Raw genomic sequence first — 26605 nt, 5'->3', positions numbered from 1 at the left:
CCCCTTGGGCGGGGTTTTTCAGCATCTGTAACCTGATCCCAGTGGAGGGAGATGATGAGCATCTGTTTAGCATTGAGCTTTCCTCCATATCTACAAGTCCCAGAACCTGCACTGGAGTGCAATTTAAAATGCACTTTCTGTCTCTACCCTTAGGAAAAGGGTTTTTGCCAATGTGTATCAGCAAAGGTTCTATTCTCCACTTGTTTATCTGCCCTTCTGTCTCTACGACTCATTTGTGACTGGTTGGCAGCTGGTGAAGGGATGGCATTGGTGGCAGGCACCCACGGTGACCTAGTCTCTGCTGCTGTCACTCTTGTGTTATTTAGAGCAATGTAAAGTAGTAGATGGAGCCAGGCATGGTGGTATATGTCTGTGATCCTAGTGGCTTGGGAGGCTGAGGAAGGAGGATCGTAAGTTGAAAGCCAACCTCAGCCTCTTAGTGAGGCCTTAAGCCACTTACGGAGATCCTGTTTCAAAAAAAAGAAGAAGATGTAGAAGGGCTAGGGATGTGGCTCAGTGGATAAGCACCCCTGTGTTCCATCCCTGATTTTAAAAAAAAAAGAATAGATGGAGTCCTTGAGTCCTTTTCCTGCTCTTGACACTGAATTGTGGTTACATAAGAGATTCTGTTGGGTAAAGAAGATAAAGGCCACAGAGACCTTCCTCCATGTTTGTTTTGAAACTGACTATGATGTGTAATTATTTAAAGATTAAAAAGTTAAAAGTCATAGTGGTTGTAAAGTTTGGCTTCAGGGTCAGATTTAGATTGGTACAAGTTTCATTGCCCTTGGACAGGGGAAGTGGGGGGAAGGGAGGATGGGAATAGGAAAGACAGTGGAATGAATTGGACATCACTTTCCTATGTTCACACGTGAACACACGACCAGCGTAACTGCACATCATGTGCAACCACAAGAAGGGGAGGTTATACCCCATGTAGGTGTGATATGTCAAAAAACAGTCTACTGTCATGTTTAACTAAAAAGAAAAAAAAAAAGTTTCTCCATGCATCCTTGGGTGACCTCTAATAATGTGCTTAGCCTCTTTGCCTTTCAAAGCCTTTGACCTCTGAGATGAAGATAGTCTTTGTGCGCACATCAATCAGGGAGCTGGGCTGCTCAAGGGAGTTACAGTTTTAGGACGTTTAGGGCATCAACATGTATATGGTGAAACCCTTCTGATTCTGTTGTTGGTATTTTCAACAGTAGCATCACTGTCATCCAGAGCATGATTGACCCACCTGGTGTCCTGGATCTCAGCAGAGGAGGAACACCAACCCCCTCTCCTGGTGTTCTCCAACTTTGCTTCAGATCCTTCAGGAACTTGTCAGAATATCTCAAAAAAATATTTTGGGGCTAAATTGTCCCACCCTAACCCTTATAGATATCAGCCCTTGTCTTGGCGTGGAGAGGTCAATCACAGATCATGGAAAGGACCTCAGATGTGGAGGAAGACCTCCATTTGAGTTTGGATCTGCTGTTTAGGAGCAAATCCTTTAGCTCTAACCTTATGCTTTCTTGTCTGTAAAGTGGGGGAGCTAAAAATCAGCTTAAAACAGCTCCTGAGCAGGTGAAGTCAGGGAACGTCCCTGAACCATACAGAGTGGCCAACACCGTCTGGTACTTCGAAGGTGCTCAGTCATTCCTAGCTGCTCTGGTTGGCCGCTCCTTTGTATTCGTGAAAGGTAATAACAGGGCACACTGGGCTGTATCACAGACAGATGGGTGAGGCCTGTGCCCTGTGACTTTCGGCAGGAAATCCTGCAGGACAGATTCGGGCTGCTGCAGTGGGGACGAGTCTTCCCACGAGGAAGAGCAAGAGCTAATGGCTTCGACCTTGTTCTCTGTGCCCTGGGTGCCAAGCCAGTCAGAGTGAATCTCGGTAAGAGTAGGGCTGAGGGGAGGAGCTCAAGATCCCTCTTTCCATCCACAAAACATTTTGAGTGTGTGTGTGTGTGTGTGTGTGTGTGTGTGTGTGTGTGTGTGTGTCTGAGATTCAAGAGGCAGGAAGGGAAGCGAGAGACAGGGGGCTCCTGTACTCAGGGAGCTTACGCTCTAGTTCAAGCCAGACCGGAAATGCGTATACCAGGCCCACCTTGGACAAGGCTTTTAAAGCACAATCCAGGGTCCCCTGAGCCCCTGGGACAGGGATGAACAAGATGGGAAACTGATTTTCCTAAATACCTGCTGCTGTTGGCTGGGAACTTCCCTGACCCCAGAGGCTGCTAAGTTTGTAAGAGCGTAAAGCTCAGCATATTTCCCTCTGGAAATATCACCTCAGAAGTGCCGCTATCGGCGTTCCCAACTTGTACAAAGTACCATAAATATTTGATTGTCACTAACTTTCGAGGAGTTGAGAAAAAAACAACCCTACATTGTCTTCTGTACCTCCAAATGGGAAATCAGGACGGAACACTTTGCAAACATGACACCTCGCCATCGCAAGTCTGCCACCCACTGAGTCGGTGTGTGTTTCTGGGGCTGGTGTTTGTCAGATGCAGCAAGATGTCTTCTGTCCTCTGAGCTTTTCCCTGGCGAGGCCAGGAAGTGAAGTGAAGCAAATTGCTTCCGCTGGAAGCTGTGATGTGGATCCTTGTTGTTATCTTTCTGCACGTTCCTCTTTGTGAATTATGGCCTCAGGGCGACTGCAGAGTTCTTTATCCAAGAAGTGCTTTTCCATAAGCCAGCACAGTTAGGGACTGAGGTTTGTGAGCTTCCCAGAATGAGGTGGCCTTCAAAACCATCTCCCAGAGTTGAAGGATCCAGAGTTGAAGAGTCGACAGATTTGGATGAAGAGCACTGAGTGCTGGTGTGCGTATGAGCAAGGGGCACAGTCCGCTCTATCTCCAGTTCTTGTTAACTGAAGTGACAAAGACAAGGCTCTCGTGAATCTTGAATCCTCAATGCCTAGAATAGAGATTGGTATTTAGTTGGTGCCCAAGGAATGGTTCTTTCTGCCATCATTATCATCTTTATCACTGACACCACCATCTTCTCCATCCCCAAGCTTCACCACCATCTTCACTATCCCCAGAATCATCTTCACCTTCTTCCCCATCAACACCATGGTCATCAACATCCCCAGCATCAGCACCATCTTCATCACCACCACCATCATGTGCACCACCATCATTACCACCGTCATCAACATCTACACTGTCACCATCGTCTTCTTCATCCTGCCACCATCTTCTTCTTAGTATGGATTCAGTAGCAGGAATTCTTCAGTAAGACCAGGTTAGGTTAAGACTGAGGTTCCTCCACTTGCTACTTCACTAGTTCCCATAGGTTGGAAGGTATTTTTCTGCTAGGTGAGCATCTCAGTTTTCTCATCTGTAAAGGAGACTGTAATGTCCTCCTCATAGGGTTTGTGAGGATTAAAGCGTCTGAATCACAGTAGTTGACCATCCCATCCACTTCCCTCACCTCTTTGTGTTCTTCAGAGGCGGAACTTTGCTGGACTAGAAGGGACAAGTTTCATTCCCACAATGGGACATATGTGCTTAAGTATTTTTAGATGACAAAACCCATTCCTACAGATTCCCCCCCCCCCTCAAGCTTCATAAGATGCTCCTTGGGAAGAATATCTAACACTGTGGGTAGTTTATGAATAAGGAAACCGGGGCACACGAGGGTTAGGTGACATGCCGGCAGCTCCACCAGTGTGCACTTGACTTCCTAGTGTTTGACTGGGATCCCGTGTGGCAGCACTGGTAGAAGGTTGGAGGGTAGCAAACCCTGGAAATCATAGCATAGGGGCTTTTCTTTTTCATTTATTTTACACTGAAATCCAATTCACTTCCATGAAGGTTTCGTGACAGATGTGAACTCTTACTACCCTGTGCCTCTCCCATGTGGTACAGTTTATTTAAAGATGATCAGGGTGGGACCCTACTTGGATTTTGGAACCTGGAGGCATCCCCTGCAGAATGCCTTTCCCTGGGGCTGTGTGTCAGAAGGCTTCAGAGGGCCTTGGGCAGTGCTGACGGCAGGTCCCAGGTGGAGTCCTGGCGCCTGACTCTTAACAACGATCCCCCAGTTACTACGGGGGCCCTCCTCTCTGTTTAGGTTGTTCTGATTCTTTCCAGTTGTTTTCTAGCCTTTCCACCATCTTTCTCCAGAACGCTGGTGGTTTCGTCCCCTGGTCCCCTCTTTCTCCCGGGTCAGCGGACAGGAGTTTGGCTCTGTAGTTACCAGCGAGAACAGGGGTTCTTGGCTCTGGTGGATGGCCGCTCCCCACGTGTGCTGAGCTTCCATCTAGCAAGGCAGGCCCAGGGCTCCCTAGACTGGGCAGTGCCGAGGGGGAGCCGGCAAATCCCACTGAGGAACCCGAGGGCACTGGCTTCACCCCTACCTGGGGCACCGGACAACTTCCAGGGTGGGACTGGAACCAGGAGTGTGAGGGTGCTGCAGGTGCTGTTGACCCAGATTTTCTTTCTGACTTTAGGGAGCTGGAATTTAAGAAAAAAATAAATTTCCCCAGGGGCTCTCTGAACTAGTACCTGTTCCCGGCGGCCTCTTCTACCTCGACCTCCTCCTCCTCTGCGTGCTTTAATTACAAGTGTGATCACCTGAGCAGACCTAGCCAGCACCCCACCCCCACCCCAGTCCAGCACAGAGGCTCTGCCCTAAGCAGCTTCTGCCGGGAGGGCAGATGGGACCCTTGGAACCTTTCCCTCACTGAGCAAGAGTGACATGACCAAATAAAACTGAAATGGTTTTGACGTTTCCCTCTTGTTGTTGCAATTTTAACAATAAAGGAAGAACAACATATTTGCAGCTTTAAATAAAGGGGCTGCTTGTAGGGCTTCAGTAGGGATTTTTTTTTTTTTTTTTTTTTTTGGTACAAGCTTTTATTCTTTCCTTTTGAGAGAAAAGGAAATAACATTGAGCTTGGAAAAAAAACTAAAGTTGAAGAGAGTGAGAAAGCAGATGCCCATTATTTTTCCTCAAAGCACCTATCGTCCCTGGGATTCTACGGGCATTGGTGTGAGACTTTATGATATACCTCTCGCCACATTCGACTCTAAAGCCTGGGGACAAAGATGGTTTGGGATGTCACTTCCCATTTCACTGGATGTGAATTAACAAATCTGTTCATTTGATGCTGACTTCAAGCCAGGCCCGGTGTGTGTTTTGTTGGTTGCAATTTGATTTTTAATTTGATCCTCCCAATAATGCTCTAAAGTCACCCGTCATTTTTGCCATTAAATGGAAGCAAATTCTGGAGCCCAGAGTATTGCAATGACTTGTTTTATGTTCACACAGAGACCCTGCAAAGGAGCTGGGCTTCAAACTCTTCCAAGTAATCGTCAGGACCCTGTTTTAATTAACCAGGCAGCACTGTTACAGAATCATTCTCACCGATGTTCTCATGGGAGTTTTTTATTTACCTATGACCATCTCTTTCTCTCCTCGGGCTTTCTGTGTCTCTTGCCCTGCTACCCCCAAACATCCCTATCACCTCTTAAAAAAAAATAAAGATGGTAGCCAGCTTCCCAGTGGATTTTATAACTTTGCATACCATATATTTAGTTTAGTAATGAAAAAATCCCAGCTCTAGGCGATGCGTAGAATAGCACTTCTAATGTTTTTTAAACAGCTATTAATGTAGTTGAGCACTGTGTGTGCGTGTGTGCGTGTGTGCGCGTGTGGTGTGTTCCTTTCTTGTACATAATCATCTGCTCAGTGGTGCACTCTGAAACTGAGAGCAGCAGCCAGAGGAGGAGCGAGCCGTGATTGATGGGCCAGGCCTCCCTTGCAGAAGAGTCCCATCTGGGGCTGGTTTTGGGTGCAGTCAGATGTTGAGGGGGAGGTCAGCCAGGCGGCCTCGGCTCCCTGTCCTTCAACACCCCGATCATCCGCACGTTGCCCAGAGCACACACCCTCGCTCCTAATCGAGGGTTGATTTGGGCAGATGCTTTGTGGTGTGGGACCAGAACAGCTGCTAAGTTTATGGAAGAGACAGGATGCAGACGGGTGCAGCAGGTATTTTTTCTTTCCATTTAATTTTTCACTTGAAATTGTGATTCGAATGAAGCAAAGCCTTTCCCTTTCAAGGCGCTGTGCTCTCTGAGTTTGCGTGGTGCATCAAGCCTGGGCTAAGGACAGGAGTTTCTGTGAAGACTGTGTGGGGTGGGGGTGGAGGGGGCTTTCGACTCCGTGAGGAGCTGGGCTGGTCGCAGAACCTCCAGGTTCATGGTGTCATTTTGTATTTTCCTCCTTTGTTCTAGAGCCCCCGGGGCATGGTACCGTTTAGCTCATTCCAGTTCAGCGCAGAGGCTTTCTCTGAATATGCAGGATTTCTTGCCAGAGAAGTAGATCAGACCAGGCTACTAAACTGAAGTAAAACAAACTGTCAGCAAGACTGAAGGCTGCAGGCAGCACAGGAGTGTGCTGTTTCCTCCAGCGAGTCTGCGCCGGGGCTGGGGGGGCGGGGGTCCCGTGGCGGCTGGAACCCCTGCCTGCCTTGGCAGTGTGGACAGGTGCAATCAGAGGCTTATTAGGTGTTAAACATTCCTCATTCCTGTGCATTTCTTCTCTCATAAGAATTGTCTTTAGTCCGGGAGGTTTTTTTTTTTTTTGTTTTGTTTTGGTGGGGGGGGGGAGTCAAGAAATAAACTAGGGATGTATAAATTCCAGAAGCCAAAAAGGGTAGGGGTGCTCAAGAAGTTTGACTGTTCACACACACACACACATGCACACACACACACACACACACACACACGCACAGGAAAACACCTGATTATCTTCCAGTCCACCTGGGCAGCTACACAGACAGGCTCCTTTCCCTGTCGGGGAAAGGCAGGCAGTTACAATGGACGGAATAGGGCATTTCGTGCTCCGCCACGTAAAGGCTATTTCTCAGTTGAAATGTGGTTTGCATTAGATCTTGAGACGAAATATTCTGCAAAGTCTGAACGGTTGCCACTCTTTGTTCTCTTATTAGTTCTCCAAAACTACTTTATTAAGCCACTCAGGGCAGTGCACGGAGGAGGGGGTCTGGGGACAGCAGCAGAAACAGCTCCATCTCCTGAGCCTACCTCAGGAAGGAAGTACAGGGGCAGGGGACGGAAGGACCGGGGACACCGAGGGCATCAGAGGTGTGGCTGTCTGCATGTACGCATACACACGAGGCTAAACAGTCAGATTACAGCATCTGTCTTAAAATAGCAATAATATTCTGGCTATTTCATGCTTCAGTAAAATATTTAAATTGAAATGACTCCTTTTTTTTCTTTTAGGAATCAGACTTGGTTGCATTTGAATAATCCTTTTGCTCTCAGTAACAGAGTGAAAACGACCTATTGGGGTGGCTTGGGTAATGACGGGGTTCCACATCCTCATGCTGGTTTTTGAGTTGCTCTAATGGACTGATAGGTTTGGTGTTTTGAGGACGAGGGACTCTCTTCTACATTTATCCCGACGTCCATCCCTGAATCCAAGCTTGTACTCGGGGCTGCAGCAGGAACAGTGAGTCTTCAGGTACGAGGCCGGGGCCTCTTCCCACCCGCCCGCCTGCCCTTCCCCTCTTGTGTAGTTGGCAGCCACCCGAGAAAGTCCTGGCACTCGGAATTGGATGTAAGGTTGGCAGAAGCTCTTCGCACACTTGCTGGGTGATGTGGGGGACACTCGTGAGGCAGAATCACCCTCCGCAAGCACACCCACGTGCACCCTGACTCTGCAAATATCCCAGCCTCTTCCACCGTTCCATTTATTTAGGGAAAGATGGGGGTTTGGCATTGGGTTGGGAGAAAGCAGGCAGCTTCTGGGAATGAGGGAATGTCTAGCCGCCGGGCTCCCATCATTTGGCCAGTCACCGTCAGCTACTGGAGTCGGCGTTGGCTCTCCACGGGACCCATTCACCAGCCCAGTCTGAGCCGTGACCTGGAGAGGAAAGGATGCCCTTCGTGTTCATGTGTTTTTCCAGAAAATGTATCTCAGCCAAGCGGAGAATCTAGGAACATCACTTGGGAGGGGACAAAGACATCTCCGAAGTCATTTGAAGGTGGAGAGTAATTCCACGGGAAGTACAATGATCTTAATTAAATATTAGCTGTAATTAGCCTAAAGTGCAAATGTTGGGAATATTAATTAGGGTCTCTCTGGAACGGCTGTCGGTGTTAATAAGTAACGGCAGGGGGTCCCCCCAACATCTGCTGGGGAACTCCGGGTACAGGATGAACCTAGAGCCTCAGGTACCTGGATGCTAACTGGAGGCCCCTTTGGACGTGGTCCTAAGAGCTGGTGCCCTGGGTTGGCCAGAAGGGCGCGGTTTGCTCTGGAGCACAGAAGCCTGAGGCCAGGATGGACCTTCTCCCGTTGGCCTCTACTGGCCCTAACTCATCCTAGGACAGTTTGGAGAATCTGAAGCCAGGCCTCAGCTTGGAGACCTGGTGCAGAGGTTCCCCAGTTGCTGTCCCACCACTTGCCGAGGATCACCTTCCTTACCTGGCAGAGAGATTTGCTGGCATCTTAGCATCAAATACCCCAGTGCCTGGCATCCCCACAACAGGGTGTGGAAGACCGATCTTGGGCCCATGATGTATGTGAGAGGGAGGGGTTTGCATATTTCAGAGGAGGACCAACCTCCTGCTAGGTGATTCCCTGGCCCAGTGAGAGAGCCCTGGGCACTGGATGAAGACGGGCTTGGCTCAATGCCTGGTTTTCCTAGGAAGGACCTGTGGCGCTGACGTTGCATAGTTATTTCCCAAGACTGTGCTAGAGCGTCTTTAACTGTAAAGTGCAGTGGAATTAGAGATGCAGACCTAGGCACTAGTAAACCATGGGGTCCACAGAAGTCTTTGAGGCAGGGGCAGTCCTGTGTACTACTGCAGGGTGTCCAGCACCGTCCTTGATCTCACTCACTACATACCCGGAGCACTTCCTCCCCCAGTGGTGACCACAAAGAATGCCTCTAGTCACTGCCTCCTGTCCCCTGGTAATCTGGTTCAAGAGCTACTGATGTAAAGTAAGTGGCAGGGTGTCTGGCATGCACCAGGCCTGAGGTAAAGGATACTGTCATCCAGCTTGTCTGGTGAGCTCCAGACAGGAGGTGGGGCTGCCTTTCAGACAGAGCACAGAAGCCTGAGGCCAAGATGGACCTTCTCCGTATGAGCCCACTTGTGCTGCGTTGGCAGCCTCTGGGTGTGCGTGAGAGAGAGAGAGAGACCACGCGCGTGCAGGTGTGTATGCACATGTGTGCACACATGCATGTGTGGTTACAGGAAGGTGATGGTGACATCTGGTGATGGAAAGCAAATTTCAGAAATGATTCTGACCCCTCCTTTTGTTCCCTCCTCAACACCACCCTTCTCCAAGGCCAGCTGACATCACCTGCCCTTGGTTCAGGTAGACTACAAGTACCCCCTCCTGCCTCTTGCTCCTGTGGGCCGGCTTTTTACTTTATACTGTTTTTGCAATGATGGGCTCCTAGCAGTGCCCCATGTCTGGTGGCATTAGAAGCTGTCTATGCATAGGCCCAGATGCACAGTCTTTGTGGGATGTGTAGTTTCCGTCACAATTATTAAACACTGCCATTGTAGCACAAAAGTGGCCAGAGTCAGTATGGAAAGATGAGCAGGGCTGTGTCCTGATAAAACTTCATTGACAAAACCACGAGGTGGACTAGATTGGGCCCCCGAGTCCTTTGCTGAGTCCTCTCTGCTCCTCCCACCCTGCCTCCTGCCGTGCATGAGGCTTCCGAGCCCAGGCTTCCTTTCTTCAAGCCCACATTCACTGAGCAGACCCTGGGAAGTGGGACCACAGCTCTGCTATGCTGCGGGAGCTTGGAGACAGCATCGTGGACGTGGTCCAGCCACCTGTCCTCGGGGAGCTCACAGGCACCTGAACAGGCAGCAGTGGCTCTGGGGTCATGTGAGATGTGGCCACACGTGTGATGGAGCATGGAGCTGGGCTAGGTGTCAAGGAAGGCTTGCTGGGGGAGGAAGCTCTTGATGTGGGACCTGAGCAAGAAGATAGGATTGGCCAGGCCAGGCGTGGGGGGCTTCCCATGCAGAGGGGCTGTGAGTGGAGAGCCTTGATGGTGTGGGCAGGGTGGACCACCTTCTCTCCCACAGCAGATGGGAGAAGGTGGCCCTCCCTTTCCACTGCAGAGAGGCCTCAGGTCCCAGAAGAACCTTTGCCCTGCAGGTGCCAAGGGACAGTTCCAGCTTCCTGAGGCTTCTCTGCAAGGTTGTGTTCCTAGTGGGGGTCTTTTCTCTGGAGAAGCAGGGAGCCCCCTGGCCTCTGTGGGACTGGCTTAGGTATCATTTGTGCTGTGCTAGGTGGTCCCACCCGGAGTTTCCCCAAGTCTGTCTTTCCATTCAGAGATGGAGCAGGTGGAAGATGGCAGAAGTTGAGACACACCTGGATGGAAGCTGACTGTAACAGGGTGAATTCCCTCTAGAAGCTTCCCAAGGTGGGGACATTTGGGGGGCATCCAGTCAGGCGTGGAGAAGTGATGTTGTCGTGAGATTTCCATATACAGGAACACGTTCCTTGAGTAGCCCAGGGAAAGAAGACTCTAGTTATGAAATAGCCAAGGATTTCTTTTTCTCTCTCTCTCTTTTTGAGTCAAGACCCTTTGAGTTGTAACAGAAAAAAAAGTGGCTTAGAGAAAATAAGGCAAAGGGTACAAGATTTCAGTTATGCAAGATGCACAAGTTCTGCAGTGCTCAAACACAGCGTGGGGATGAGCATTAGAGGTGCTGTGTTTTTTATACTTGAAATGTGCTAAGAGGGTACAACTTAAATTAAATCTTCTCACCACGCACACACACACAGGCAAATGGTAACCGTGTGGAGGTGATAGCTAAGTTAACTGACTGGAACGTGGTGATCTTTTCACAGCATATGTATATATGTGTATAAATATATATTGCATATATCTCAAAACAACAAGTTATATATCTTAAATATGTACCATTTTTATGTTAATGATATCTCAATAAAGCTGCTGGAAAATAGTACATTTACTCATGTAACTGAAACAAACAAGGGTGTTACTAATGCAGGTATGGCTAGATGCTAGACTTCGAATGATGTTTCAAGAACTCCGTTGATCCTCTTGTTCCCACCGGCCTGTGTGTGTGGCCACATCTGTATGCAGGTCCTTTTCAAGTGTCAGTTCTTGGCAGCTGCAGACTTGGGTATGTTTACAGCCGCCAATCACAGTGACAATAAAACTTCTTTCCAGAGTCTGCAGCAGAATGCAGAGTGAACTGGGCTTACCTCAGTCGTGAGGTCCCTAAATAGATGGGTGTGAACTGAAATCCCCATGCCTGTGGCTACCTAACCTTCTGATCTGGCCAGCCTGCTGTCACATGGCTGTGCCTACCTGGCAACAGGGCTGGCACCAGGAGGGCTGAGTGGGAATGATCCCCAAACAGAAACTGGGCTGTTTCTAAAGAACCCCATGACAAGGACAATAGGCGTACTCTGAGTTTTCCAAGGAGAGACGGGGTCCTGTGGGCACCCAGCAGCCCAGCCTCAGCCCAGGCAGACCCTCTACTGCCACAGATGTCACAGAAAGTGTTGGATGAGACACATGCACGCTTGCACTTCCAGTGGCACAGACATTTGGAAAAACGAGTCTGGAGGAGGAAGGAGCCTGGCGGGGATGTTCTCACTTGTAAAAGGTTTTAAACTTCTCCCAAGCTCAGTTCTCTTCCAAGTGTCAGCTTTAACATTCTAATTAAGGGTCCTCTCTCAACAAATCCGTGTGTTCTTCTGGGAGCACCCTCCCCCAGCACCACATATCTGCTGTGCTCGAGCTACTGCAGTGGAATGTGCTCTAGAATGTTCCTGGAGGGTACTGAGGCCATGTGCCCTCCTATCATTACAGGAGGCGAGAGGGCAAAAGTCACAGCTAATTGACCACAGACAATAGGAGAGGCCACTATTTGGTGTGCTTAATTGCTAAGCTTTTTATATTTTTTCCTTTCTTTCTAACTGTGCAATCACATCTCTTGAGACCATGGAAAATTTGGACCTCTAGGTTATGATTTCTTATGCCTTCAGTGTGAGTGTATGTGTGTGTGTGTGTGTGTGTGTGTGTGTGTGTGTGTGTGAAGGGTGGTAGAGTTAGGGGTGGAGGCGGAGGGAGAAAGATGTTTCCTGAAATGGAAACATTTGAATTCAGGCTTTTTTTTTTTTAATTCTTTTGACTTGACTGTAATTATCATACTGCATGTTTAGGCTATAACTGAAGGGCAAATTGTTATATAATATTCTGTGCTTATAAAAAATAAGACCAGGGTTGGGGGAAAGGCATTGATTGACTAATGGGGCTAAGAAGAGTTAAGTCCAACATTTTGCAGAAAAGCTTTGATATCACAGGGGACATCTTTGTCTAAATTAGGACCTGAATTCTCCTTGGCTCTTTCACATGGGGCCTGGGAACATCACACACACACACATACACACACAGACAGACACACACACACACAGACACACACCAGGCACACACTGGGACCATTAAGAGGACCCTCCCCCACCCCATGATGTGAGCCAAGTCACATAAAACTTTGATTAAATTCAAATGCTTAGATGAATTGTCTCTCCTCTCAAGAACACACTCGTTCAATTTAATCTCTCTTGGCACTTTAAGTATCAAATCAAGGCTGCGCTGTCACTGTAGACAACTACATGCTCACGACTTCCAAAACGAGGATCTGCACAGAAAAAAAAAAAAAAAAGCCCCAGTAGGACACAGACCTGCGCAGTCTGCAGTCTCAGGCTGGGTGACAGGGGAAGGGTGCTTGAGGGTCTGCGCCTCTATTTCTGCATCTGTGAAATGGGGATTCTGGGGGTTGCAGTCTCGGGACGCGCATGAGCGGTGCCTGCGGTGGGGGCGCTGGGGCTGCAGGGAGCTGGAGGCCTGGGGCGGAGGGTCAAGGTCCTCTTCGGAGCCCACTCATGCTCTCTCTCCCTCTCTCCACCTCTTTGATTTTGCAGGGTAATCAGGAAGCAGCAGCTGCCCCTGACACGATGGCCCAGCCTTACGCTTCGGCCCAGTTTGCTCCTCCGCAGAACGGCATCCCCGCGGAATACACGGCCCCCCACCCCCACCCCGCGCCAGAGTACACGGGCCAGACCACCGTCCCCGAGCACACGTTAAACCTGTACCCTCCCGCCCAGTCGCACTCGGAGCAGAGCGCCGCGGACACCAGCGCGCAGACCGTGTCCGGCACCGCCACAGTAAGTGGGCTCCACGCTGGGGCGGGGGGCGCTGCACCCGGCGCGTGCCAGGCCGTGCCAGCCGCAGCCCAGGTGCACCCGGCCAGCCAGGGACGCAGGCCAGCCAAGTGGCGCCCAGTGGCCTTGCCGTACCAACGCCCCGAAGTTTGCCTGGGCCGCGCGTATCCTTTCCTATTATTTGTTTAAATCTAGACATTCTTCATTACACACACTGGTTTGTAAAAGAAACATCCATCTCTTTTGTTCTGCACTTTTGCCTTTTCCAAAATATCATCCCCATGAAATAGACTGAAAATGGTTCCACAGAGAGATGATCCATCCACCATACATTTCCTGGATTTTAAAATGGTGTGCCCTGCAGTGATTGAGTTGCCCACCCTTCTCCGAAATCTGCTTTTGGAATGTTTCCATCACTCTGGAAACAAATCTGGTGCCGGTTCCCACCACAGCCTTCTGAGACTTAGCGGAATGCACCAGAGCATGGCCCAAGTTGTGGGTGTGCCCGGCTTCAGGACTCCTGTAGCTGGGACACAGGAAAGGCAGAGGTGGGGACTGTACCAGGGCAGGGCCAGAGGGTCTTGGCTCCTGAGCAGTGTGGTATTTTAATTTTGGTGGTTGCATGATTGATTCCCCAAAAAGAGTAGACGTTATGGTCCATAGAAGGATTAAATGGGTCACAAACATGGAAAGGACACCCTTTATGACCACCCTACAGGAAAACCAGTTAACAGGCCAGCCATCCAACACAGCTCTCAATAGGCGTTTTCATATCAGAATCAGTTTGTGTTTGTTCCTGTACCACCTGCAAGAACCATGCATTCCTCCAAACCTGGGGAGGAAGCCTCACCCTGCAGTCTCCCCTAGAAGCTGGCACACCATGCATCCAGCCCAGGGCACTGGCAGCACCAGGCCCTTCTCCCCGCCCCCTCTGCCTCTGGGAAACCAGAGCGTGGGAAGAAGTTTGTGGGCTGGGAGCACCCGTAGGTTTCTTGGAGTAGAAGATACCTAGGGCGAACTTTGGTGCTTAGCATTTTGTTCATTGGGGCCTACTTTTGGAGAAACTCAAAATAGTGTATGTTCTGCAACTTGCTGTTGCCTGCTCCTCTTTCTTGGTTGTGATAAAATACATGTGATATGCAATTTACCATTTTAATGTACACAGATCAGTGGCGTTTGGTACATTCACAGTAGAGCATGGCCATCACCACCATCTAGTTCAAGAACATTTTCATCTCCCCAAAAGGAAACCTCACACCCATTAAGTAGACACACCCAGTCCTCCCTCCCCCCAGCCTATGACAGCCACCTCTGCTGCCTATCTGTATATATTTGCCTTTTCTGAATAGTTCAAAGACATTGGAGTCCGCAGTGTCTGCCCTTTTCTGTCTGGCTTCTTCCACTTAACGGTGTCACCAGCGTTCGTTCATACTGATACTCCATGGTGTGGAAGGACCTAATTTTGGCTACATGTCCATCTATTGGTGGACATTTGGGTTGTTTCCACCTTGGGCTCAGGGGAACTGTACTGCAGTTATGTTTTTGTGTTTAGTGGCTATACCTGAGGGTTGGGTTCATTAAATGGGTTTGTTGGTTTAGCAGGTGTTTCTTGTGTGGACAGCTGGGTGGTGGTGATGGGGTCATTGTTTATTGTGTTAGTTATTTTGTGATAATAAATGGTAGCGGTGCCTGGGAAGGTTGTTTTTTTGAATAAAAAGAAGGTCCAGTTACACATTATTTATTAAGCGAATTACTGTGAAATACTGATTCATGAATTCATTCTCTCATTCATGAACATTGATTGAGCACATAGTAGGGCCACGACCTCACATTTAGGTGCTGTGGTTGAACCACCTAGACATGCCCCTTCCCTCCTGTAACTTAGTCCGAGGCAGAGAGTGAGCACATGCCAAAGAGCTCTACGACCTGGTAGCTCTAGCTCCACAAACCACGCTGCACATGCTTACAGAAAAAAGGGTACCGCGGGAAGGTAGAAAAGGACGGAACTTCCAGCCTCGGGAACTGTGGGAACATTTCTGCAAGGAGATGGTATTTATGACAAGAAGACAAAACTCTCCAGGCAGAAAGAATACTAAGCCAGAGGTCCTGAAATTGCAAAGAGCTTGGTTCAGAGAACTGCATGACGCCAATGTGTACGGGCTGAGGCAAGAAGGTCTGGGATGCAGGGGAGTAAGGCATAGTCAGAGATGTAATGCACAGTTGGCAGGAGTTATGCATCCACCAGGCCGAGGGGCCAATAGCAGTTGGAATTCCATGTTGGGAGCAATGGAAAGCCAATGGAAAGAGCTTAAACCAGAGAGTTCTAAAATGTGACCTAAAGTAAGGATCCTAGCTTAATGGAAATCTTCATCCAACCACGAAGTTGAGATGCCCACCCTCCTTTCCCCGCCCAAAGAGCACTTTACCGTTCAACACCACTGAATTTCAAAACCATGCTGGTGGTCCATAGTGGTGCAGACACTGCAGCAAGAGCTCAGATAAGGCCCCCTGCCCTTGAGATGTGTGTCTCTCTGGAGAATGTAGGAGATGTGTTCTGTTTGACATTACCATGGGCTGGGTCCTAGAGCGTCTGTTTCCAGGGTGTCGGTGCATTATCGTGGTAGGAGAAGCTCCTTCTGAGGGATCTGCCTCAGAATCCTGGCTGGAGGAGCATCTCCTCGTCTTCCCATCACGAGTCACAGGAAACTCGGCAGGAAATGTATTGGGTCATAGAGCAGAAGGTCCGGGAGGAGGGCTGACTGTGGACTCAGCTTGGCTCTTGGCAAACATCCATCCAGTCTCAGCAGGACTGTGTCTGGCTCTACTTCCTTGTGCTCCCTTCCTTCCAGTGCTCTGCCTCTCCAAGGTCACGCTCCTGTCACCTTCAACAGCACAGTGAGAGACTCTTGGCTTTGTCCCCTGAAACCCCTGGGACTCGCTGCCTTCTGGAGTGTTGGTTTGCCCAGTGGTGGAGGCTGAGATTGGCTGTATCAGCTCTGGGGCCACCAAGCTGCATACCAGATGCATGGCAGAAGGGGCTCTGCACCAGAGCCCCTGACCAGGTGCCTGTAGAATATAAGTTCCCTGGAGGTTCTGAGTGCACGGGGCTGGTCAGACATAAAGGGGTGTGGGGGGTCATGGGCATGGAAGGGTTTTGATTGCTAGTTTCGTCAAGAGTAAGGAATGAAAAGAAGGACAAGGATATGATATTGGAGAACTCATTGGCAATGGCGTTTGAAGGACACCTAAAGGGGTGCTCAGATTGGGAACTAAACCATGGGAGGGTTGAGCCCCGGAAGCCTGGAGGGCATGGCCCGAGGGGACGTCATTGAAACTGGAGATGCAAACATCACTGAGGACAGAGCACAGCTGTGCTAGGGCAGTGGGGAGGACACAGGGGTCCAGGAATCGAGGAGTGACTTGGAGTGGGTGAGTCCTGTCTGTCACATACCTTTGGAGTGATGAGGAAAAGGAAGATGGTAGCCAAGAATCAGAGAAAGCAATATGTCGGAGAGTCGCCTTAGCTTCACTAATTTATGCTAAGGAGGAGATCCTTGTAGAGGGGACTCAAGGGGACAGGAAACAGAAACTAGGGAATAATGAAGCAGGAGACAAAGTGACAAAATGTTGTCAAGAGAATCAGAAAGAATAGGACCGAGGATATTCAGATAGAGTTGACAGTCCAGTAGAGAACAAGCAATTTCTGCAGCCTTAGTAACCTATCCCTGATGTTCTAGGAACTGTGTGTTTTTGAAGTGTGCAGTTTGGTAAGTCTTTACACAGGTAGGTGTGTGTGGAACTAGTACTGCTCTCAAGAAAATGGCAGTGTCTGTCCATCACCTCCCCAGCTTTCTGTTGCCTATTTGTTATCCTCTCCTTATTCCCTGATGATCAACTGATTGGTTCTTTCCCTATAGCTTAGGTGACAGTCTCTAGAATTTTTCATCCATAAAATCAGACTGGAAGTCTCTTTTCTTTTCCTCAGCATGGTTAGTTTTAAGTCACTCTGTATTGTGGTATGCCTCAGGAGCTCTGTCCTTTTCATTGCTGAGTACTATTTCATTCCATGGACATGCCACAGTTTGTTCTGTTTACCTGTACCTGGGTGTTTTGGGTTGTTTTTCTTTTTTCAAATGGATCACTAAAAATAAAGCTCCTGTGAACATTTGGAAGCACTTCAAGTTTGAAAGAGAAAAGGGGCAAAAATAAACATGTTGAGTTACAGAGAAGGAGATAACTTGAGGCATTACTGACCTCCATTTCCTTACCCACGAAGGAGGGTCATCTAGGAACAGAGAGGAGAGAAGGTATTTGGAAACAAGGAGTGCTCTTGAATTTGGGCAAACATGCTAGGAGTCTTCTGACAGTTCCTAGAGGTGCCATTCAGTTAGAATGGCAGTGAGCGCCTGAGTCTGGAGAAGGAGCATGTGGGGCGGCTGGTTATTAGCCAGGTGTCGTCTCATAGTTAGGAACTGGTCACCTTCAGCAGCCTCTGAGTGATGCACACTATTGAGGGGATTGTGAAAAAAAAAAAAAAACACTCTTAACTCGTATCAGGGAAGGGCGGGACTCACAGAGGGGCCATCTTGTTTTCTTCTACAAATGATTACATACGACACTTACCTCTGTCTGGTCCAAAAGGAATAAGATGCTTTTGCTCTCCTTGACCCACTTGACTCGGACTTTCCTCATCTGAATCTGCCTATGGCCAGTTTACTTCAGATCCTCTCCACCACCCTGGACATTTACTGGCTTTACTTTCTCTTTGTTCCAAGCTCTGCAATTCTTGTGCAAGGAAATTCACTTAGAAGTGGATTGAATGGTGATTCTCCAGATTCTGGATGCACACCCAGGACCCTGTATTGGCATAGATCATTGCTGTGGAGCTGGAGGTGTGGCTCCGTAGGAGGTGCTTGCCAAGCGTGCTCGAGGCCCTGGGTCCCATTCCAGTCCCATTCCAGCCAGACTTCGCTGTTGGGAGAATAGCTAAGTCACTCCATGGGACAGGGTTGTTCCTGGGATAACTGTCCTTTGACACAGGCACCCACAGTGTTAAATGTCCTTCTCAGAGTCTATCTTTTCTTGGAGAAACTAAGTGGTTCTGGGAAAGGGAAAGCATGCAGCCACGTGGTGGGCTCCAGGAACATCTCACACATGCCCAGGATTAGCACAAAGAACAGGCTCTTGAGGGCAAGCAGGATGCTCCAGAGCACCCGGCGGAGCTGAGTGAAGTGCAGCCGGCAAAGACTTAGCTGGTCACCCCTCCCGCTCCCCAGGGGCCGAGACGCGTCCCTGCAGGACACCTTTCTGCTGAGTTTCTATTTAACGTAGGCCTCCAAACATCTCACGGATCACTGTGCTGACTGAGGAGATGCGTCGCCCCCTGGATCCCGCTCCTGACAAGGTATTTTACTCTTGACATATTATAATTAGAGATTTGCAAGTGGAGAATTCTCCATGTATCTCCAATAGCAACTTGACTTCTATTTTTAACACATCTGCAGCCTGTTTAAGTCTCCCACTCACTTCAAACCCCTGTGGGAGAAAGAACGTGGGTCTTAGAGCTCGGGCCCTGAGTGCTGGGTGCTGCTGACAGGGAAGAGGGCTGAACGAGGGGTGTCCTCTGTCTCCACGTGTCCTTAGTGCCTCAAGTAGTTGAGGTATTGGTTGATGATGGGGTCCTGTCCTTAACCCTTGAGATCATTGGTTCTGACTCGGAAGCTAGTCTGAGAGCAGAGACATGGGGAAAAATCACTTGCTCAAAAAGGTTTGGGTTTTTTTTGTTGTTGTTGTTAATTAGCTATTCTTTTAAAAAGTCTTATTAGTGCGTTATGCATAATAGTGAGATTTGTTGTTACATATTCACACATGCCCACAACATATTTTGATCATTATGAAAATAACTCAAAGTTGTGGTTAAAAAAAAAAGTCAAACATGAAAAAAGGCTACAAAATGCAAGTTAATATTCCCCAGCACCCAGGCCCCTGGTCCTTAGGTCTCCCTGCCACGAATGACAACTACAAGTTTCTCTCTCTTTTCTTGACCTTTATTTTTATTTATTTATTTATTTATGGGGTGCTGAGGATCAAACCCAGTGCCCCATGCATGCAAGGCGAGTGGTCTGCCCCTGAGCCACAACCCCAGCCCCTACGAGTGTTCTTTGTTCCCTTCTAGAAGTGCTCTGTGCCAACGCAGCGGGTGTCTGCTTGTCGCTCTCTCTCTCTCTCTCTCTATCCCTGTCGCCTGTCTCCAGTTCAGTCTTTGTATCTTCTCTTTTCTCGCTGTCTCCATTCTCAAAATAACAATTGAGATCTACTAAGTACCTGCTTTGGCTCCGCTTTGCACTGGGAGCTCTCTCTGTATCACATTTTGAATCCAACTCATTCTATTCCACATTTGTGTGCATCTTTACAGACAAAAGTAGCCCACGGATGGAGTTTGGATTTCGGGGAGATTTATCTTATCTTGTCCTAATTCCCAATCATGCCAGACACAAGAGCCAGCACAGATATTTGTCCGTCTCTTTGTTTTGCTGTGTGTGAATGGTTCAGAGGTACTGGTCAGTTCCCCTACAGAGCTTGCTCCTGTTTGAACCCCCTTGGACCGTACCTGAGAAGGCTCGTTGGCCACACCTTTGCCCGACCTGGTCCACCTGCGACCAGCTCACCGCTCTTCTGATGGTATGAGCCTGACTGTGGTTACTTCTCTCTTGGACAAAAGAAAGTACCTGAGAGTCACCTGGTGTCAGGGAAAAGAAGAGAGTAAGGTGGATTGACTGAAGTTGAAAAGGCCACAGACCAAGGTGGGCATGGTGGTGCCACACACCTGTAATCCCAGTAACCAACCTGGGAGGCCGCGGAAGGAGGATTAAGGGTTCGAAGCCAGCCTCAGCAACTTAGTGAGGCCCTAAGCAACTCAGTGAGACCCTGTCTCTAAGTAAAACATTTAAAAAAAGGGCTGGGGATATGGCTCAGTGGTTGAGTGCCCCTGGATTCAGTCCCTCCCTGGTACCAAAAAAGAAAAAAAAAAAAAACAGGCCACAGACCAAGCAGGCACCCTCTCAGTCCTCATTTCTCTGGCTCTCACACTTTTAAACGGTGTTGGTACCCCCATTTTACATTGGGGAAAAGAGACCAAGGATGCTGTGAGTTTGGGAGCCGCATGGTTGGGCTCCTCATGCAGGTCAGCCCAATGACAAAGCCCAGACATCATCTGTACTTGTCCCCAAGGAGGTCTCTTGGCCAGTGCTTAGAAGACCACTGTCAAAGGCCAAGGCAGGAGAGCCCCGATTGTCCCCAGCCTGGCTCCTCCACCCTGTCATCTAACTCAGAAACCTGGCTTCCTGCTGGGTACAGAGGGACATACCTGTAATCCCAGTGACTGGGAGGCTGAGGCAGGAGGATCGCAAGTCTGAGGCCAGCCTCAGCAACTCAGCAAGGCCCTGAGCAACTTAGCGAGAACCTGTCTCAAAATAAAAAGGGTTGGAGAGGTGGCTCATTGGTAAGGCGCTCTGGGTTTAGTCCATGGTACCAAAAATAAGCAAATAACCTGGCTTCTGGATTTGTCCAGTTTTGTCCCTCTTCCCCCCCGGGTTTCAGGAAGAAGGCTCTCAGGCTGGTCTTATTCTCATCCTCCTCTTCTCCAAACCTCCTTGCTCTTTCTTCTTAAGCAGCCATCAGATGACACAACATAACACACGAGAGAGAACGTTTCCTTTCTGGAAGATGTTAGCCCTATATACTTTATTCAAAGTTTGGCAAAAGTCATTGAAGGATGGAATGTCTAAAAATAGGGTAAGTAGATCTATAAAAATGGAAAGCGGAGAATAATCGCCTCAAAAAATAATGTTTGGCGCTGAGTGTCAATTTGTGCACTTATGTGCACCACCTCAGCTTGGGCTGGCCTCCCTCTACCAAAGGAACAGGGGCATCAAGGGCTACCAACCCCATTACAGGTTCAGGACCTGAGGCAGGCACCTTGGGAAGGTCACTGGAGTCAAGGAGAGGCTACATAACAGTCCCAGGCACGTCACACTCAGGACCCAAACTCCTGAGGGCCTGGTGCCCAGCAGCCTCCTCCAGGCAGGCCAGTGACACCCTGGGGTCCTCTGAGCTGCTGCTGGCTGCTGCAGCCAGGAACTCTCTGCGCAGGAAGCACCAGTTCACCCCAGGGAGGGCCCCGGCAGACCCAATAACGCAGCCTTGAAGTGTGATCTTGTCTGAGACCTGCGCCTTGAGCAAACTCCAATAACATGTTTTCATGGCTTCAAAATTGTCTTTTGGATGACAGTGTGGCTGAGCTGTCTTGTCAACACTGGTTCTATTTTCCTAAGATTCACATTTAATTTCAGGGCACAGGTACCTCCCTCATGCCCTCCTGAGCCTGGGTATGCACTCCTGCTGCCCGGTGACACACTGGAGCAAGTGGCTCATGGCCTTCTCCTTTCAGGGTAGAGGGAAGCCTGGTGAAGCCATGCCAGGGCCCTCTGACGATTGGAAACCCCCTTTTGCCACAGTGTTCAAAAGGCACAATTGAGCTGTACTTAGGCTTTGTCTGAGAAGAGCGGCAGGTCTGGGCGTCCAGGACCTTGGGCTCCGTCCTTTCGGAAGATTGGGGTTTCAGCTTTGGATGCTGGCAAGATTAAAAGCTCTTGTGACAGGTCATAAAAATCACATTGAATTATCCCCCCCTCATGTTGCCAGGAGAGGTGAGGTGGCATCGAGGTGCAGAGCCTGGTGCTCTCATGCCAGTTCCAACCCAGAATGGATCCCCGGGCCCGTGACCTCAGCTCTGTCGACCTCTATTCCTATTTCATATCTGGGACTTTTAGACTCTTAGGGCTCAGCACTGTGAGAGTCACGCAGTCAACCCTACTGGCTGGTCCATTAGAGTTACGGCACAGTGACGTGACCCACCGGGAGGAACCAGAGTAGTCTCCTGGGGGTGAATTCTTCATTTTCAATTTCTTTGTTTATTTTCAAGGAAAGTAGAGAATTGTGAAATTATTTTATGTTAAGAGTCAAAGTCAGACTCAAATTCCCAGATCTGCTTTAAAACAAATTCTTAGCCTTCATGATCTGTGGATGGTTTTCGGTCACTTGTGTCTGAGAACAGCTGATGGACACACGCTGTCCATGGTCCTGTCTAGGCGGTGAGTGACCAGAGTAAAACCAGTTAGAGAGGGAGAGGGCTCGGGTTTGGTGTAGAAGCCCCAGGGCGTCTCCTTCTGTTAAGGGGGGAGCCCACCGTATTCCCAGGGTCAGCCCCAGTGTTCCCACGGGGAGTCTGTCAGCCGTGGGAAGCTGGGTCCTGACTTCCATCTGGTTAAATTTGTGCAATGTCACCTGAGCTCCCAGGATGACTAGGCAGTCTCCACGTTGGTGAGTTCAGTCGCCTTGCAGCAAGGATGAGCACATAGTGGAAGTTTCAGGCCTTGGGGGGATGGCTGGACCACCCCAAGGGGCGGCGGGCCCTCCCGAGCTGTACAAAGGCCCGGTTCAACTGCTGGCACAGACTCCGGGTCTTTGTGCAGCCTGCTGCCCCGCGAAGCAGTCCGCTTGTGTTTGAATGAACTTGGACGTGGGCATTAGTTCATTTTGGAGGCAGAATTTGGGTCACGCATTAGCCGCGCCTCAGTTCGTGCTCCTCCTCTGTGGCCATCTGCTCTGTAGGTCAGAGAGCACTTCTGTGAGCCCCATACTCTTTTGAACTCAAGGCTGGAGAAAGAAGTGGCCTCTCTGACGTGGACCGAGGACCCGAGAACGGCTCACCCGGAGCTGGGGGGTGTCAGAACTGGAAGGAACCCGGATTCCCCTCGTCCACTCTCCTCACTGTATGGATTCTAAAAGACCACCCAAGTTAGGATGCAAAACTCGAACAAGTCCAGGCAGGGAATAAACACGTTTCAGAGAGTCTGGTTTACAACAGCTACCTAAGGTTCAGTAAATAATTAATTTTCCCTTTAATATCGACATGATAAAATCACAGGCATGATGCCATGGGCCCTTGGTGGGTACCTCGGAAGTGTTAGGAGGACACATGAAGGTCTAGCAGAAGTGGTAGCATCAGCTGGCCATGGTGGTCCACACCTATAATCCCAGTGACTCTGGAGGCTGAGTCAGGAGGATCAAAGGTTCAAGGACAGCCTCAGCAACTTACGGGGCTTTGCCTCAAAACAAAAAATAAAATAAATAAAAAGGGCTGTGGATGTCGCTCCGTGCTAAAGCACTCCTGGGTTAGATCCCTAGTACCAAAAATTACAAAAAAAAAAAAATGGTAACATGGGTTCTATTTGGGGACCCATTATTATTATATGTTTTGATTTTCTTTTCTCAGGCATCAACAGCAGCTTGGGTTTCTGTGTTGGGCTGTTCGCTGCCTTCCCATGCACTCTTGTTAACTGCTCAGCTGCAGAAGATACCGAGTTTATAACCCCTGATTTAGTCTTTGGATGCTATTTTTTAGTACAAGCGGTAAAATTAGGAACTTGAACCCTTCAAGGGACACTGTATTTCAGATTTACCAAAAAAAAAAATAAGGTACTTGGCAGTGCAGAGATTCAGAGAATGTGAAAGCCCACAGTGACCATCTGCTCTTCCCACTTTATTTGTAAAAGATTTCTGAGGCTCAGAGAGGGAGATTGACCTGCCTGAGTCAAACAGCACATATCTCAGCAGAAACCAAAAGGAAGGCATCCTGAAAGAAGTGCCCCTGAACTGTGTTGACCCTGATTCCCCTCCCCCTCAACCTCTTGGATTCTGTAGTGGTTTTCAAAACCCACTGGCCCAGGTCAGTCCCACGTTGAATTGGACAGAGCTTGAGGATTCCACTTTGGCAGTGGCTACAAGCTGCAATTGGAACCTCCATTTCTCCCTAGGACGCTCTCCTGGTGCCTGGCCAGAGGATTCAGTTGCTAATAGGCCTCGTCCCTACAAGGGAGGGCAAACTTCTGAAAAAGGGTTTGTTGGGTCTCGGTCTCTCTGACTAAGGCAGGTGGCTGTGCACTGGGGACGTGTGGGTCCTGAGGTGTCCTGTGTCCCTGCCCGCTCCGGTGCAGTCATCTTGGGTGAGGACACTGGCTAGGGCTCTGCATTTCTACCTTTGCATCCTTAAAGAATGTGGAGCTGTCAGACTGTCAGACATGGCCTCCCATCCAGCACTGCAGGGGCCCAAGAGCTGGTTCCTGTCCCCGTGGCAGGAGATGCAGACTGTCACAAGGCAGGGAAGTCTAGCAGTGTGAGATCTCCAAGACCCTCATGGACTGTCCGACTTCTGTGTTCTGGAGAGAAGGTCATTACCACCCAGAGGATGAGTGGTGCTCTTATTCAGAGTGTCCCAGGCTAAAGGACCTGGCTTTTCTGCAGTCTCCGTGTCCTTGGGAAGGAACTTCATGGTCAGGCTCCTTCTCCACTAATCCTAGGTTTTCAGACAAACCGGGTCAGCAGGACAGGTGGAACGTGAAGGCTGAAGTGCCCCAGGTTTGTTTGAGATGGGAAAAGGCAACCCCTCCTCCTTCCAAAAAAGTTGTGGGATCATATGTCACACAAGTCAAAGGGCGGGGACTACTCTGGGCTTTGAAGAGGGGAAAATGTGAATGTGCACCCAACATAGCAGGGTTTGAACTTTCTGTGCAGGAGCTGGTGGAGTCAGGGCAGGCAGGGATTGTAATTATCCCCTTGTGACCTTGGTGAGGGAAACAGAGAAGGAAATCACCCTAGGTCAGGAAGAATAGCAGAGAACAGCAGAGCTGGGTTCAAACACAGCCAGAGTCCTCTCTGTCACCCACTACAGGCTGGGTCTTCCCTGGGCCATGCCCTGGGCCACACATCTTGTTCCCTTAACCCATCAGGGATAGGTTTGACCATGCTCAAAATTGCAGACAGGGAAACGGAGGCCCAGATGCTCCATCATGGTGAACCATAACTGACAGACTTCAAAACCCACTGGATATGATTTATTTGACCTAAGGATCAATGTTTGCCTCCATAATTCTGTGTGAGGCTCTAAACTTCTTCAGTTGACACAAACACATACACATATTCCTCCTGTCCCCACCCCAGACCCTCCCTCAGGGGCACCTAGAGACCCCATGGAGTGAACGGGGCCTTCAAATCCTTGGCAGACAGACTGGAGGGGCCTGGATTTCCCAAAGAAATGTGCTACAAGGAAATCATTAATTATAACCCAAATTGTATTTGACTTCTGCATCTTTGCTTCACATTGTAACACTGTAATTTAAATAGATTGTTCCCTGGCCTTTTTTAGGGGGAAAAATTAACTACCATTTTTTTTTTTTTCTACTAAGAAAAGCCTCTGCTCTGGTGACAGGAGGTGGGCCCGTTCCCCCCTTTTCTGTCTAATTGGCTTGCAAGTGGGCGTCGGGTTAGCAATTATTCCAGGAGCTGCCTGGGGTTCCGGGCGGTGTCTCCAGGTGACATTCATCTGGGGGCTACACAAAAAGGCAAGAGATGACAGGAGGTGGGGCGGGCTTGGGGACGAGCCCCACAGATCCTCCATGCTATTGGGAGGGGGAGTGTGGAGACAGTTGGGAGGCAGGGGCACTCTCTGTTTTGAGTCCAGAAGCTCTTGACCAGGAAGACCAGAGGGCATTGATGGAGGGTCAGGCAGGGGAGTGGGAGGCTCCCGGGGAACTTAGGCCTTGGTCATTTTGTCCCTGCCTGGTCCAGCGGTCAGCAGGATTCAGAGTCCCTCAGAGGTCCTTCCCTCCTCCCTTCTGCAGGTCTTCAGTATCAACAAAAGTAGCTAGGACAGGCACAGCCCATGATCCAACTCCAGCCTGCTACGTGTTTTTGTCAATAAAGTTTTATTGGAACACAGTCATGCTCACTTGGTTCCTGTATTGCCTATGGCTGCTCTAGCATGATGACCACAGTGCTGAGTGATTCTGACCGAAAGATACAGCCCCCCCCCCAGCCAAAACACACTGTCTGACCTACAACAGGAAAGGTTGGCTGACCGACCCCTGCTCTCTACCAAAGTTACCTTGGCTTGATTCAGAACTCAGGCCTAATTTGTGGAACTCAAACAAAATTCATTGCCTACATGTAGAGACGAGAGGTTTCACGGTAGAGGCTGGTTCTGGTTAAAAGATGGAAAGGTGGAACGCAGCGACTGGCATCAAGGAGGGGCCGTGTGCCAGAGCCACCCCCCCTCCCTCTGCTGCTTCACTATGCTGACCCCGCTTCTGCAGGGACGGGCCGGGTAGGGGTTGGGGTTGACACTGCTCTAGGTCCTGCAGCCCACCAGTATTTTTGAAAGATTTCAATTTCTCACCTCACCCACAAATCCCATCGTTTATTTCTTTCCCTCCATCAAAGTGGGCTTCCCCATAGTACTATGAAGAGCAGGGACTTGGAGAGACCTTGCGGATTTCCCTCAGCTGTGGCAC

The 26605-nt window shown here is 49.4% G+C and overlaps 1 protein-coding gene across 17 annotated transcripts in view; it reads left to right on the top strand.

Moving 5' to 3' along the window:
- RBFOX1 (RNA binding fox-1 homolog 1) overlaps positions 1 to 26605 on the top strand; it is a 328470-nt gene that overhangs the window by 156820 nt on the left and 145045 nt on the right. For all 17 annotated transcript variants that reach the window (XM_081297350.1, XM_081297345.1, XM_081297353.1 and 14 more), the window contains exon 2: positions 12957 to 13199. In XM_081297350.1, coding sequence (XP_081153476.1) covers positions 12957 to 13199 — 243 coding nt within the window. The remainder of the gene's footprint in view (positions 1 to 12956; positions 13200 to 26605) is intronic.

The sequence above is a fragment of the Spermophilus citellus genome (assembly GCF_964194105.1).
Source record: "Spermophilus citellus genome assembly, chromosome: 6".
Classification (NCBI taxonomy): Eukaryota; Metazoa; Chordata; class Mammalia; order Rodentia; family Sciuridae; genus Spermophilus; species Spermophilus citellus.
This window is presented reverse-complemented; position numbering and strand designations above follow the sequence as displayed.